The 16,470-nt window shown below is 43.4% G+C and overlaps 1 protein-coding gene across 3 annotated transcripts in view; it reads left to right on the top strand.

Moving 5' to 3' along the window:
- The first annotated feature begins 9,498 nt into the window (after positions 1-9,498).
- Positions 9,499-16,470, top strand: part of TGFB2 (transforming growth factor beta 2) — an 81,727-nt gene continuing 74,755 nt past the window's right edge. For all 3 annotated transcript variants that reach the window (XM_057729145.1, XM_057729144.1, XM_057729146.1), the window contains exon 1: positions 9,499-10,401. In XM_057729145.1, coding sequence (XP_057585128.1) covers positions 10,056-10,401 — 346 coding nt within the window. In that variant the 5' untranslated portion in view covers positions 9,499-10,055. The remainder of the gene's footprint in view (positions 10,402-16,470) is intronic.

Here is a 16,470-nt window from a genome sequence, read left to right as displayed (position 1 = left end):
GGTTTCCTGAGGAAGAGCCTTCAGTGACGAGGTGCCCAGCAGCTCCGATCTGTCCCAGCACACACTGGACATCCTGCCAGGGCAAATGTAGGTTGCAGATTTGGGTAAAAAAAACCCGGAAAACAAAGAGCGCCATGAGCATTATTAGCACAGCCAGCCTAAAATGATGAGGTGTTAACCGCATTTGTATAAATAACAGTTTCTGTAACCCCTGAATCATTACCCTGCATCTTTAATGCAATCGGTTCATAAACATCAAAGCAGGAACACCAAATTTGTATGGGGTCAAGACCAACTGGGGCCCTGAATGGAAAGACAGCTGAGAGCTGTGTCCTTTGTGTGGGTGGCCTCGCAGCTGTTGATTCACCCTGAGGCTACTAGACAGTTGCCTCTGCGCGCTCGCAGAACCAGACTTCCGTCTTAGGTAAAAATGGATCCCCTCCCATGGGATGGACATAAACAGTGAATTGACATCAGCTCTCAAAACATCAGCAAGGCAGCCAGACACAGCAGTTACCCTGAAACACTGAGTAGTACCAAGCATAACATCAGGGCTGTTTCTGCATAATATTTGTCTTTGTACAATAACACTGGGCTCTCTTAAGTGTATTATAAATAATAAAAGCTCAAAGTCCGAAAGATTCAAGGTGACATTATCCTTCTCTGTAAATGGTAGGAATGGCAGGAATATATGTTGCATGACACAGCTGCTATATTTTGGTCCTTACAGGACTCCCAAGTACACTTTTTAATGATAAATGAAGTTATATATACATGAAATATTTTTAGAAATATCAGTATTCATTGTTAGATGACAGAAGACAAAATTTTGGAATCAGAACTGAGTTCAGAGTTCAGTTTGGACTCTTATTAAGCCATGTGTCCTTGTATAAATAAATGTCTTAAAACTTTTTGAAGCTAGCATGTCCCTCAGATGTAGGGGTATGTGCATATTGGAGGGGTTGGAATGATGTATTCACAGCACCTGTCTAGTGCAGTTCATGCTGCGTAGTAAGGAGAGTCCCAAGAAACAGGATTGTGCATTTGGAGGGTTAGATGCTGTGCATGGAGATTTGTCATTCATTCCTGATCTATGTTATCATCAGTGTTCCTCTTCTAGATAAAGAGCTCCCCCCACAGAAGTTTGAATTCTGGCAGATAGTAGATACTTACGGACACCCAGTAATGCTACTTCCAGAAACCCTCCTCAGGAAAAGATCCTGATTACAAACTGTATATGTGAACAGTATAATAGCATTATTTTGAATAGCAATAAATTCTAGACGAAACCAACTACAAGTTCAGTGACATGAGAACACACACAGACATCAACTACAGTACTTCCACTTTTGTGCTACCATTTAACACAATGGCTGTGAAGACTGATGAAATCACGTGTTGAGAATGCATGTAGATGGAAATATGTAAGATTAAAGACACTATGGAGAGCATAAGTACATTTTTCAAATGCCAAAAATTCATTAGATGAATAGAAGAACATAGTACATTCTTTTTTTTAAGAAAATAATTTTTGACGGCCTGAAAACATGTCTCACACTGAGTACCAAGAACCTGACATTTAATGGGAGATTAAAACATATTTACTGCCAGCTTCAACTGTTCCGGAACTCAAACTCTAAGGGTTGACATGGAGAGGCACAATTGATGGCTACATGAAGGCTGTCCCACAACTATTCAAGTAGAAGTTGGACCAGAACAGTAATAAAAACAGCAAACATTTGTACAGTAATTATTATGTGCCAGATACTATTTAACAGATTATAATGCCCTTAACTCATCCAGTCAGTCTTCCTATAACCCTATGAGGGAGGTGCTGCTATAGTTGAGGAAACAGGTAATAAGATTAAATAACTTGCCCAAGTTCACACAGCTAATACAGTCCAGTCCAAGTTCGAGTCATAGACCCGTTAAACACAACAGGATTCCTCACATTTTAGATATTAATGTCTTAGAGAAAGTGAGATTCTAGAAATTTGCACTTTGCTCTGGGAAAAGTAAATAGGTATATATTATATTTTTTAGTTTCATTTACTCATGACGTGAACCTATGGCCAGTGGAAGGTAGGGGAAAATGGCATGTATCAAAAGGTGAACATCTTCCTGGCACTAGCAATTTAAAGGTAGCTTATCAGCTCAGGCTTTATTTTCGTTGCTACTGTCAGTTTGTTATACAATGCACTACTGGAGAATTTATTATAGATCTTGTTTGAATATGTCTGATAATTAAACCTTTACTGTTTAATTATCTGGATGCTGCAGAAATGGAACTACTGTAACTGTTGGTGTGGTGTCCAATAGTTTTGTCTATTGGAACATGACTGGCTTTGTTTATGCTAAGATACAATATATTGCCCATAGCTCTGGTTGTTACTTGATGACATTAGATGACTCATTGAAGTGTAAGTACTGATATTTTTGCTATTAAGAATTTAGATATTCAAATTATGCTCTATAAATTGACTAGATTTTAGTTTAGACTGTTATTGGCTAGGAGATAACAGGTAGCTAAAACTTAATAATTTTTCCTGTGAGAAAAAAAATCAATGGAAAATATTCTTGAGGTAAATCTTAATTACAGTTTTTTAAGAAAGATTTCCAGCTACATGAAGTTGTTTGACTGTTTAATAGGCTGTGATGAAAATACCCAGGGAACTTGAGCATGTTGGTTTTCTCTAAATAGGAAGTTCTAAGACACCACTTTTCTCCTCTAGGTGGCATGATTTAGGCTATCATTGAATTAACTGATTTTTTTCCCCCCACAACCAGATAAGTGACTAGTTTATGAACAATCAGTATAACCGGGGTATTGATTCCATTTAACTGTTATAACGACCTTGTAACAATCTGTTGTTTAGTGACCTTAAGTAACTTAATTAGCAAAGACCTCTTAAAAAACAAAAACCTGTTATCTCTAATAACCAGGTAGCCAAAATCATTTTTGTGTATTGCTGAAGTCTCTTTGGGTCATAGCAGACACCCATTTATGGATTTATTTCTTTGGGCTTATGGTAACAGCTTGCCATTTGATAGGAACTGGAAAGATAACTGCCTTTGTACTTTAAAAGCACATAGATATAACTGAAATAATCCAAAAAGAAACCAGAAATTGTAGGTGAAGTGAACTTCCCAGGTATCCCTGGTTTTGTGCAGCCTTTACTGTTCACTAAACAAGAAGGATCAACATGTAAAATGCTGGTATTAAGTGACCTGGACGCAGCACATAACATTTTTTTTTCTTCTATACACTAAAATGGGAAGCGGACACTTTATTATTACCTTTCAGATTCTCTATCTATTGTTCACTTTCCAAAATTTAAAAATGAATTTGGCGCTACCCAGAATACATGAAATACTTGTTAATCCCCAGTCATTTCCATCTTCATTCCCTTCTTCCTGTCTGTGTGGGAGATGGGCTTTTATGGAACTCAGAAGAATCTTGACCAGGCATCTCTTAGGGGCTTCATTTTGGGGGTGGTGCATGTTTATAGGAAAGCTAAAATCATACAAATAAGCATTTTCAAATTATAGCTCTGATAGTGATTAATAGAATCGGTAGCATAGGCTAAGAAAAAAAGGCTTGCAAATATGCAAAATATATCACTCTTGTAAGAGAGAAGAGATGAAAAGTTAACTGATGCGTTGTTCCAGATTCAGATTTGAAAGTGGCTTCACTTTAGGGTGACAGCCTGGGACAGTTCTGGCTTACCCCTGTCATCCTGTGTATTGCTGAAAAGCATCCCCTTCACTCTCGAAAGTGCTCAGGTTTGTGCGATAAATTATATGGTCGTCCTAGATGTAAGAACTAACTTTCTTTTCTAAGACTTGAAACAAACATCAGGAAAAGTTTGTGGCCCTTAGTCTCCACTTTTACAAATCATAACTACCGATATCTTTGCTTTTTAAAATACATATTAAAGGGTACTCACACTTTGCTTTTTAAAATACGTATTTACTTGTTTTTCCTTAAAACATTAAAAAAACTACATCCAGGTTTTCTTTTTATCTGCAATTGCTATTGCCTGTTGGGTTTTGTCTTATTTTCATTTTTTAATTGCAGGATAATTGAGGCAGCAGAAAGGCAAGGTTGTTTGAAAAATAGGTTGGTAACCTTGCTCGTGGTAATTTACATGTTCAGAATTTTCCACAATCTATGAAGCCCACTGAAATGATGACAGATTCATTTAAAGACTATATATCTTAGAAAATAAAAATTCCACTTTATGTTGTCATGCTCATTTTAATTATGAGAGCATCATTATGTTTCTGTCTTATCCTTTGCCTTTTCCTTCCTCATCTTTTAATTTTTACTTTGTTCATACTTCCCTCTCCTATTCACCCCAGCAGCCTACTTCCAGTCTCTTGCTTTGTGAGAAGTTGGGGGACTGCTGGGCTGGTGGGGTCAGTGAAGTAGGAGCAGAGATTTTGTAAAAGGCAAGTGTCAAATCCTGCCCTAAAAAATGAGGAAAACTCTGCTGCTGGCTTCTTTTGTCAGCATTAGCATTTCATCAAGCACGTATCCATATTTTACTGTAAGACTAGTGTCCCCATAACGTCCATTTATTTGTATCAATCACTAAATGCTCTTTATTTATATCAGTCACCAAGTGCTATTTTAGTGGCTGAATTTCATGGGGGTAAGAGACCAGAGTCTCTGGCAGATTTCAGTAGGCCCTGGCAATGACAGTATCTAGGCCCCTGGAGGTTGCCCCCTGTTGGAAATTTCACGGAGCTGAAAATGTAGAGATGGAAGGGCCCCAAAGCCACCAGCAGTAATCCATCAACTAATCACAATTCCAGAGGGTAAGATCAGTGTTCCCACAGCGTATCATCAAAGTGTGAGGAGTTTATCTCTTTAAAACCTCACAGCCTAGTAATATGTCTGCTTTTCCTCCTTGCTGTCTCCTGAGTTCATCCCTTTATCTTTTACCACCTCTGATCTTCTCTTTCAGCCTTCTCCTCCCTGCCAGTGTGCCATCCTTTGTCCTTTATCACGTCTTCCTTAGATAAGCCTATAGACACAGAATGGAAACAATAATTGGATGATTTTTCTTGGGGAAATCACTAATCTTTCCATTTCATTACTCTGAGAGCAGGAACTTGCATAAAAATGCATATAGAACATGAGACAGAAGGTGTTATGGACCAAACATTGTTTTTGAATTGTGGTATCAAAGATAAAATTATAAGTAAGAACTTAAAAGGTTTTTGTTGGTATATTTTCACATTAAAGGGTTATTTTGCATTTATCAAGTGTAACTATTGAAAGTTAAATGTAATCAATTACAGTAGCTCTGTATATTTCTTTTCCCCACCTCCTGGTTTTTAAGGCCTGAAACCACTAGGGAAAGCTTTCAGAATTATTACAGATGAAGTTATTCTTTCATCAGACTTATGAAAGACCTATTAGGTAATAAACTCTTTTCTGTGATCTTTAGGGGTAAAACTCCAGGACAGGGATGAGTAGTTGTTTTGATACCAAGCATTTGTTTAGGCTCTTGAAGGAATTGCAGATTAGTTAAATGAATAGACCCATTAATGAACAGAGAAGGGCTAGCGATCGAAACAGTTGTACCCTCTGCTGCTCTGATCTGGAAAACAAAGAATTCCATTTTAGGGTGTTATATAAGTAATAAGAACTTAAACTGGAATTTGGACTTAACTGGATTTTGATAATCATTTAGAGTTCTATTCACCAAAAGTGTATTTTGTCTTTTCTTCCCGCAATTAGTAGGGGCAAAATATCATATTGTTTAAAATAACAATGAGCGTGAACTTACAGAAACTGCCAGGAGGCAGACCATGAAGCAAATTCTTATTAGCATCTCCCCTGGCTTTTTCATTCTATTTATATCTGAGAAAGAGCAGACAAAAATGAAGAAGTGAGAGGATACAAAACTGGCCGCTAACATTTCACGAGCACATATTAAGTGCCACGTTGTGTTAGAAGCGCTCTTGGTACCTTGTGTAATTTAATCCTCACAATAATCTGTTATTGGTACTATGTGTTATCCCCATTTCACAGATGAAGAAACTAATACAAAGTGTCTGAGTAACTTGGCCATAAAGTGACAGAAATTTGAACCCAAGAAAACTTGAGTCTGGAACCTGCCCTTTTTACCAGGATGTTCCTCTGCCTCCTTGAGGCAATCAGGATGGTCCGTGTGGGTTAAATACCCTTTTACCATATGGTTATGGTAAACCAGGGAGACAGCCTTTGAAGTCTTACCTGTTGCATCTTCAAAGGATTGCTCACCTGAGAGGTAGAAAGGGACGCCTCCTCCCCTGCTGCACTCCAGTCATTAACCTCAGCCACACCAGGAGAGTTTGCCAACCCCGCCCAGTCCGCCCTTCCCGGGCTTTGGGGAAATTAAAAGTAGCCTCTTATGGACAGACCAGGAGTCCAAGGGGTTGTAAAGTAAGCAATACGTGTTCATCAAGCTAAATATCATGGGACAAAAGTGTGTGTGTTTATGTTGAGAAGGGGGTTGTCAGAAGGATTTATGGTTTAGGTTGTTTTCCTGGCAGTGATGGAGATGGACCTCTGCTGCTTTATCCACACTCTAATCTGAGTCCACTTCACCTCAGGTGCGTTTGCGTTTATATCTAGAAGGTAGTCTCCCTAATTCGAAGGAAGGCTGAGCCTATGTCCTCCGCAGAATACAGTCCCTGAGGTAACCAGCCACCTTCCAAAGCCACATCTTCACTCAGTAGCTTCTGCTTTATGTTCTATAATTGCCCCAGGTGTAGGAATATTCACTTTTCTCCTCTATGTATAGCCAGATTAGTGCAGTTCTCAAAGTCAACTCAAAAGGGATGACAAATTGATGGAAGTACTTGCCCCATAGCAGCGCCTCTTGACTATATTTTGCTTTGGCTATTGGAATTGTAGCTGGTTGTCTAACTCCCTTCAAGTTGCTTCAATCTGAAATTGACCTCCAGGAAAGGAATGTGCTAATGCTGATTTACACATAAATTTGAGAATTATTCAGTGGGTTGCAACAAGTCCTTTGTTCCAGAGTTTTCTGATGTGTTTTCATAAGGAAAAATACCATGTTCAATAGAGTTCAGAAAATGCTGGGTTAAAAGAGTTAAACAGGTTTATTTTCTGTAAGATTCTCAGAGCTTTTAACATGATGGGAACTGTGAATCTAAGAGGGCAACAGAGTACCCAGTACCTCCCAAACTTAACTTCACCACACAGTCCCTGTTTGTCAGGCATATTCTGGTACCAGTGCTTCTTAGAAATACATAGTGGGTAAGAACATAGACAATGGATTCTGATTGCAAAATCCAGCTCTGTCTCTTACTGTGGTCTTGAACAAGGTGTTTAACCTCTCTGTACCACAGTCTCCTCCTCTGCAAAACAGAGATGATAATAATAATACCTCCTTTAGAATGGTGTTGCAAAGATTAAATGACTATATATATACACACACATACACATCTATCAATCTACCTCACATTACTACGTGTAATATGTGTTAGCTACTGTTATTATAACTATCCAGCCCTCTACGTATTAATGATATAGACTCCATACACATGGAAAGTGTAAATTCCAAAAGTTAGAGAAAGTTCCTTATGACCTTTCTATAATAAAAGGAACATCTGAACTAAGGAATGATATAGTGGCTTTGAATTTGGGGGGAAAACTCAACAGAGTTTCCAGTTTAAATCATCTGTCTAGTCGGTCATGATGAAATGAAAAGGTGGACTCTGAGTAACTAAAGGTAAAAGAAAAGAAAAAGGGAAAAGTGAACAGGGGTAAGAATTATTTTTTGTATTCATCTAATTTGGACTAGGTTGAAATAGAAAATGTCAAGTTATGAGTAGTGTATAACAGCAGACATCAAACTTAAAATCCCAGCTTCCTGGCTATATGCTATGGAAAGAATGAAGTTGATTGCTAAAGTCTAGCTGGGGAAGAAGGTGATGAGAAAGCCATGTCAAGAAGTGGCTTAGGCAGCAACTTAAGAGGATATCCATTCATTCAAACAGTAAAATAAATGTAATTCATTCTCTAGGTGCAAAAATGGAGCTCTGTTTTCAGCCATTCGCAGTCAAATACAGAGCTAGGCTGTAAACAACAGACATCATAAGATAAGCTTTAGGACAGAGGTACCAGCAGGGTGCTATGGAATCTCAGAAAATGATTCCACTAAAAAGCTCCGAGGTGGAGCTTGGATGACCTATGTCAGGGCTGGCCTGGCCCAGAGTCAACTGTTTGATGCTCATTTGCGTGTGTGTGTATAATACAGAAGGGAAGACTTCCATTCTAGAGCAAGTGATCCCATCTGGGAGGCTGTGAGCAAGCCACACGAAGTGAAAATGGGAGGCTTGATCGCTTGTCCTTCACCAGACCGGTCCAAAATGACTATATAAAGTAAATACCATAAATCACTGTTGTCAGGGCGCACACTCCACCTCCTCCCTCCCTTCCTCGCAGCCGTCCTCATTTCCACACCCCCTCAACGGTTCAGGGAGAGCTCGTGGTCTAAGTAAACGAGAGGACTTCTGACTGTAATCCTAGCACGTCACTTTGTTGAAGGCAAACACGTGGTTCAGAGAGAACTTATAAATCTCTCCTCCCAGGCAGGATCGTGATGTTATCTGCTGGCAGCAGAAGGTTCGCTCGGAGGGGAGCTCCAGAAGCTCCCGACGAGAGAGAGAGAGAAAGCGAGAGAGAGAGAGAGAGAGAGAGAGAGAGAGAGAGAGAGGCAGCCAGAGAGAGAGAGACCGAGAGAGAGGTAGAGGGAGACACACAGGGAAGAGCCAGAGCACAAGTGAAGGAGGCCTGGAGAGAGGGATGGAGAACCTAGGATAACGGTCTAGGGAGCCTTTCGGGAGCAACCAGAGGGGCTGCCAGGCTGCAGAAGGGGGAAAAGGAGAGGGTCTACTGCAGGCTGCCAAGTGCCTACCACCCTGAGCGAGAAGGTCCAAGTGGGAGAGGAACCAGGCGGGGGTGGGCAAGGGTGGGAGTCCAAGGGAACCCCCTCGCAACCCCCTAGGAATAAAACTCCCTCGGTCGGCGCGTCCCGGGGCTGCCGCTGCGGTCCGCGGGGGGCGAAAGCCACGGCGGCGGCCGCCGCTCGTCTGTTGCCGGGTTGGCGTTTGGAGCGAGAGGAGAAGGAGGAGCAGAAGGAGGGAGCTGGAGGCCGGACGCGTTCGCCAGCGGCGGCGGCGGCGGCAACGTGGAGTGACCGGGCGGGTCGGCGCGCCGGCCGGGGTGTCGGCCCCCGCGCGCAGCTCCGGGAGCAGGATCCTCGCCGCCTCCCTCCGCGGCCCCCGCGGCCCCCGCCGGACCCGGCCGAGCCCCCGGGCGCCGCGCGAAGCGCTCCCGCCTCCCCGCCGCGGGCCGGGCTCGCCCCCGGCGCGCGCACACACGGGCGCGCGCGCGCGCACACTCGCGCACACACTCGCACACACACTCACACACGTGTGCGCTCCTCCGCTCCGGAGCTGCTGCTGCTCCCGCTCCCGGCGCCGCAGTGGCAGGCAGGGCCGCGCCGCTCCTTCTTTAAATATATAAATTGGAGCCGGTCGGCCTCGGCCGCCCCCCCTGACAGCGCTGCCCGCGCCCCTCCCGCCGGCGCGCCCGCTGCCAGCCCCGGGACCTTTTCATCTCTTCCCTTTTGGCCGGAGGAGCCGAGTTCAGATCCGCCGCTCCGCACCCGAAACTGACACACTGAACTCCGTTTCCTCCTCCTAAATTTATTTCTGCCTAATAGCCACTCGTCTCTTTTTTCCCCCCGCATCTCGTCGCTCCAAGAAAACTTTTGCTGACTCCCCACCCCCTAGTGAAGGTTCCCCCTGCCCGTCGTGTATTCATATATCCACTTGGGGAACGACTTGCCTTTTTCTTTTTAAAGGAATTCAAGCAAGATACCTTTTTCTCTTGGACCTTGACTCTCGACTGTTTGCAAAAGTTTCGCATTAAAAAAAAATCTACCTGATCTGTACTTTGAGAGCTGTTAGGTTTTTTTCTTACCTTTTTTACTTTTTAAAGAAAACTTTTTGCCACCTTTAAAAAAAAAATGCACTACTGTGTGCTGAGCGCTTTTCTGCTCCTGCATCTGGTCACGGTCGCGCTCAGCCTGTCTACCTGCAGCACGCTCGACATGGACCAGTTCATGCGCAAGAGGATCGAGGCGATCCGCGGACAAATCCTGAGCAAGCTGAAACTCACCAGCCCCCCAGAAGACTACCCCGAACCCGAGGAGGTCCCCCCGGAGGTGATTTCCATCTACAACAGCACCAGGGACTTGCTCCAGGAGAAGGCGAGCCGGCGGGCGGCCGCCTGCGAGCGCGAGCGCAGCGACGAGGAGTACTACGCCAAGGAGGTTTACAAAATAGACATGCCGCCCTTCTTCCCCTCGGAAAGTAAGTACCGCTCCCCGCTTCCCCTCCCCGGGGCTTAGCGCTGCCCGAGGCTTCCAGAACCGCAGCCACTCCAGGGATCGCCCTGCCCTCTCCCGGTCCCCGCTCGCTCCTTCCGTCCCCTGCTCCTGTCCTCCGGGCCACCCACCTCCTTGCCAGTTGTGTGCTTGAGGACGTTAGCCTTTAAAACGTGGACTTGAGACTTTTATTTTCTCCATGTCTCCCTTCCCCCAACGCCCCGTCCTTTATAAGGCGTTATTCTCTCTTTTTTTTCCCCCCCTCTTCCCTGGAATTCTCGACTCGGCCACCGGCTAGGACTCAGCCCTCCTCTGTCAAACTAGAGGCGCTCCTTGGGGCCGAGTTAAACCGGGAAACCTTGGTGGGTTTGTTTTCTTGGCTCCGATTGGCCTGGAGCCCGCCGAACTGGTGCATGAAGAGTTAAAAAAAAAGTGGCTCAAAACTAGCCTCTCCGGAAGGCGCCCCTTTCCGTGCCGACCTATCAGCTGATTCCCCAAGCCTTCCCTATTGTCTCTAACTCCCCGAAAAATGTCAGCATTGCCAAGACAAAACCCCATCTGGAGACCCCTCCAAAAACCTACCTCCGACCCCACAATTCTTCAATCTATTGCCTCGGCGAAGTGTTTACATCCCCCCCAAGGCGAGATCTTGTAACCACGTCCTCTTTTGATTTCACCTGGAATGGTAGAAAGGACAGCTTCATTTCTGACTACACTTAAAAGAGTTTTTCCTTCATGTTATTTTTTTCAGAGTTCACTCAAACCTGCCTTCTTAAAATCGCCGGTGTAGCAGAACCTTTTTCTTATGTGTTTATCGTTTATCTTTCTCGCTCCTGAGCCCGGTGTTCCCTGCCCTTTCATAGGCTTCCTGCAGTCGCTTCGTTGCATTCCTAAATCTCAGCGTAGAAGACAGCCGATTTTTTTTTTTTCTCAAACTGGCTTCTCTGAGGGCAGTGTCCTCAAAACCAGCTGGCATACAGTAGCATTGGGAGTGAAATGATTTATTGTTGGAGTTTCTTGGGGGGAAAGGAAGAGGGCAGTTAGCTTAGAATGATTTCCAAGTTCTTTAAAAAAAAAGAAAAGAAGCATATATTGATACCTGAGAGGGTTAAATACCAGGAAGAAGAAAAACGAAAAAAAAAAAAAAAAAAAAAAAAAAACCTCTAACATTGGCGTATTCCAAATCCCAAGTCGTACACTTTTCATTGGTTGCCCATCTCTCTCCTCCCCTTTCCATGCCCTATATACTCCCTGGCTGCCTTCACAAAGTCTCTGTGTCTTGCCTACAGAGATAATATGGCCATCTTGGTAATTTTATCCCAGAGGTTTTAATTGCAGGGTGGGGCTTTTCTTTTTGAATATTTATATTTAGTTTGACAAGTCGTGGTTCCAGGACTTGCCTTGTCCTGTGTTGTGTTTGATGGTCTCAGAGTGTCAGCTGAAGCATCCAACCCCAGGCTTCCTGGCAACCTCTGTTTTGCTGGGTATCATCTTTTATTTAAGAGCAGAGCGGAGGCAGGCGATCCTGGCAGGCGGGGAGATTTTATTATTGAAATTACGGCACCAGCCACAACAGTGGTGATACAGACTTCCCATCCTGGTGGTTCCCCCCGTCCCGCCCCCCTCGCGGGGAGGGAAGGAAAGCTTTCTACCTGGGATGGAGCCAAGGAGAAATTAGGAAAGACAGTTCATTGTAATTAGTCCAAAAGCATTGAGACCCAACAGGGAGTTGAGTCAGTTTGCTTTCTCTAGCACGTGCAGCCGTTCTTCTGGAATTTGGGCAGGCGGGCAGTGATGTTATGTAGAACCAGAACAAGCCAGCCCTTCCATGTTTACCTGCAACAGCTCTAATGAACTGCTGGCACTTTCATAACAGAGAGGAGGTCTGATCTCTTCATGAGATAGTCGTGGAGAGAGCTAGTTATCCAAGAGGGTGTTCATTCTTTGTTGGGTCAAGCCCTCGTCAGTCTGAACAACTAAGGTGATCCCACTCAAGGTCATAATCATCACCAAATTGGAAAAAATTCTCAAATTATTAGGATTTCAGAGGTTGGCATCTAAGATGGGTGTGTGGATTCCCTTCTGCCTCCACTCCCAGCTACCAAAGAAATGAAAACCTCTGATCGGTGCAGCAGGGTACAATATCTACTATCAGTTTTCCTACAAAGAATACAGGCTGCCTAAAGCCTGAAAGGAAGTTTAGGAGCAGAAAGCCATATTAATAGCAGATTTGATACTACTGTGCTAGGACTGTGGATAATTTTATAGAAAGTAGGTTAACTGATTTTCCAGCACTTTCTAGTTATACTGGAATATAGTGAACCCTTCCAAAAAAAAGGAAGAAAAGAAAAAAAAAATCACTCCACCATATTTTTAAAGGGCAAATTGAAAGGACAGCATTGGCTTATATACCAAATTTCCCTCTTTAGGACTTTTCCGCCTAACTTTTAACTCAGTTCTCCCTGAAGCGGTTGTGGGGAGGGAGTGTGCCTGTCATTTCTCGAAGGGAATCTGCGGAGGATCATAAGCCCCAGAGATGAAGGCATGGGAAAGATCACTGGTTCATTTTTAACCACCAACTTAGCGTTCAGGGAGTGACTTCAGCCCAAATATTACAAATATGCTCTAATTATACTCAATGAGCTATATATCATTACGGATTGTTGATAGCCCTTTGTGGGACATTTTATATAGTTCAGACGAAATATTTTTAGCAATGTGAAGTTTTAAAAGTAAAAATATAAGAGATATTGTATATGCCTTCAGGCATATTTTGTCTTAAATATTATCCTTGGCCCAGCGTACTATATAAATACAGTAAATATGAATAGAACTGGCCAGGTGCCAATCTCCTAGGATGAATTTTAGTCAAGAAGGTATTTATGGGATATAAATAATACTGTGTCAACATTTGAAGAAGGGGTCTGATTAGTTTTGAATTTTTTTGTATTGATCTCTTCACATGCTGTTAGTTTAAGGCTCAAAGTGGAGTTATGCTAAGGTTTACCCATACTTTACCCAGTGGGAATTAGTGGATTTCTCGTCCTTTTGACAATCCACTTGAACTTCAAGGCACATCTATTCAAAAGACACTGTACAAGGCTTTAGAAATTTAGAAAGAGTGATTCCACTTAATAGAGTAAGAATCCAAATGATTAACAATGAAAATATGTAGACTCTTGGACAGTCAAAAAAAAAAAAAAAGAGGAAGGGACAAAGTTTTATTTTCTTTCTTTCCCCTCTTGTCCGTGTAACCAATCAGGCACGTGTTGTGGTTCTAACTGTGGTGATTTTTGCCTCTCCCCCAGCCCCCACCCTTAGGGAGCAGTTGGCAATGTCTGGGGACATTTTTGGTTGTCGTGACTGGGAGTAGAAGAGCGAGGGATGTTGCTAACCATTCTAGAATGCACAGGACAGGTCCCTTTCCCACCCCCCACCCCCATACATCAAAGAAGTATCCAGCTCCAAATGCCAGTAATCCCCACATGGAGAAACCCAGGAATGCTGGGATTTATTTGGGGTAACTGAATTCTGCTAATAGTACCATTTCCAAAGTAATAACCTAAACGTAAAACATCTTCCTGATCAAAAGGACATTAACATGGAATACAAAGATCACCAGAAAGTTCCCTTAAATAAGTGGGACTATGAATTCGACTCTTTTGTATGGTGTATACTGTATTGTTTTGATTTTAAAGGGCCTAAATTAGAGGCATCAAAACTTCCCATTCATTTAGCCTAAGTGAGGGTGTCGCCCCACCCATCTGTAACTTCAGTTAGCAGCCACGTGATGTTAGGACAGCGAAAAAAGACGTGAGGGATTATCTTGGATTTTCCTTGCAAGGAAAATAAGCAGCGCATGTTAAGGAAGAGTGAAATCTCTAAGTTAGGCAACAGAAGAAAGTAAATACTCCTGTTGGTTTATTCTCTCCTACTGAATTAGATGAACTAAAATAAATAGCCTGAGACATCACGATGAGGTTTCCTTTGTAATTGTTTCACATAAATGCTAAACATTTAATACCAAGCAATCGCTTTTTCTATTTCTCTTGTCATTTTCCAAGTGAAGTCGTGGAAGATAGGGTGAATGCCGAAAGCACTGTGGTTTGGGGGGGAATGCAGCTTAACATTCTATTCATGGATCTGTCTTTCTGTGTCCATATTGCTGGACTATCAGCCAATTGCCCGATGAAAGAAGATGTTAGCAATTGCTGGGACACAGCAGTGTTTTTGCTTGATGTTCAGGGATTTTTTTTTTCTTTTTCGTTTATTGATTTACCATATTGTGTTAGTTTCAGGTGTACAGCAAAGTGATAGGGGTTTTATTTTTGAAGATTCTGCATGTGTGGTTGTGTGAGAGAGACACAGAGACAGAGACAGAGAGGGATCAAAGACAGACCTGAATCCCTTCCCTAGACTTCCCCAACGATTGAGTTATTAATACACAGCAGACCAAACTCTAATTCCCCCACTTGTATTGCATCACTGCTTGTACTAATTCTAGTGCCTAATTGTGGTCGCATTTAACTTAGGCCATGTTCTCCTCCAGGACTTTCTCTCTTTTCTTTTACTTTTCAAAGTCTAGGAAAAATCCTCAAAGAAATATGCTGGTTATAACTGAAGCAGTTGGGCTGTCTTTGTTGCCAAGGGAGGCCGGTCTCCTCTCCTGAGGAGTCCCCACTGGATAGAGGCTGGGCTTTGTGAAGCTGGAGAGGTAGATGGGGACCAGCTGACCTGGCAGAGGCGCTGGGAGCCCTCTGTGTCTCCACAGCGACCCCTGGGGTCTACTCAAGGAGCTGCACTTTTCGAATGATGCCTTCTGCCTGGTGAAAAGATGCTGATGTAACCCAGTCACAGCATCTTTCGTATAAAAAGATATGAAAGAATGACAGATCCTGTTTCCTAGAGGAAACCGAGATGTGAGAAAAGGGCTAATGACTCACTGTTGATCCCATATCAAATCTGGGTTAGAACAAAGGCAGTCACTGACTCCTAGGCCTTTGCCCAGAGATTACAACACACTTCAGGCTGCATTTTTAGAAGGGTAGGGAAAATAGAGTGGAAGAGCCTGGCCCTGGGAGAGATGTGCAAGCCAATCACTGAGGCAGGACTCTGAGGAGACTCCTCCCTCCCCGCCACCACCCTCACCCCTTTACAGGTTCGGTATTAAGGTGAGCCAGGAGCAAAGAGCCTGCGGGGAGGAGCTCTGGAAACCGCCCCATCAGTACTCTTGATGTAGCATTTCCGGTCCTGAGGGATCCTGGAGAGAGGCTGTGGATTTGCCAGATGTGCTCGCTCTCTTTAGGCAGCCCTTCTGCTGAAGGGTGGATCCACTTTGCAGATTCTGAACAGCTTGACGAAATGGGCCTCTGGCCGAGATAAACAAACGTTTCCATTGTCATTTTGAAACCATATGGTGTGCTTGGGGTTTTTAATATTCTTTAAATAAAGATAGTTTTTAACCTAGGAATTCAGTGTTCTCCAGGTAGTTTCAGTTTAATCACATGCTAGGGATTCTTTGATGGGTTTGTTTAGACTGAAAATCTTGCTTCCATCCTGTGTTTGCGAGAAATTCTCCTCACGCTGTAATCACAAGTGGGTTTTGGTGGCTGTCGTTGGTTTCGTTTCTTTTCTAACTGCTGATAGGTTAGAACTGCACTGCACTGGGACCACCACCTTGCTTCCAGATTGGCCTGGTGGCCTCAACTCTGCATAAACACTCCCCCTTGACCTCTTCCCCACAGGCTCTGAATTGCCTTCTTGTTTCTCTCTCTTCTGGAATACCTGTGGGTAGGGTGGTGAACTTCATTCAGCCACGCCCCCATTTCTTCTCTTGTAAAGATGAAGAAGATGCTGGCTTCCTAGGGTTGCAAAGGACTGCCCATGACCTGTGTCAAGAAGTCCTGAGCTCTGTTGCTTCTGGCACTTAGTAGACCTTCTTTGCATGCCAGCCATTAATCATTGATTCTCAAACACCATTGATTTGAAGGTGCACCGTTATTTTATGTGCCACGAAGAAAGAAATATCACTGATAATTGACTGTAATGTGCCATT

This window comes from Hippopotamus amphibius, chromosome 3 (genome assembly GCF_030028045.1).
Source record: "Hippopotamus amphibius kiboko isolate mHipAmp2 chromosome 3, mHipAmp2.hap2, whole genome shotgun sequence".
Classification (NCBI taxonomy): domain Eukaryota; kingdom Metazoa; phylum Chordata; class Mammalia; order Artiodactyla; family Hippopotamidae; genus Hippopotamus; species Hippopotamus amphibius.
Note: the sequence above shows the minus strand (reverse complement) of the source record. Positions and strands in the feature narration are given on the sequence as shown.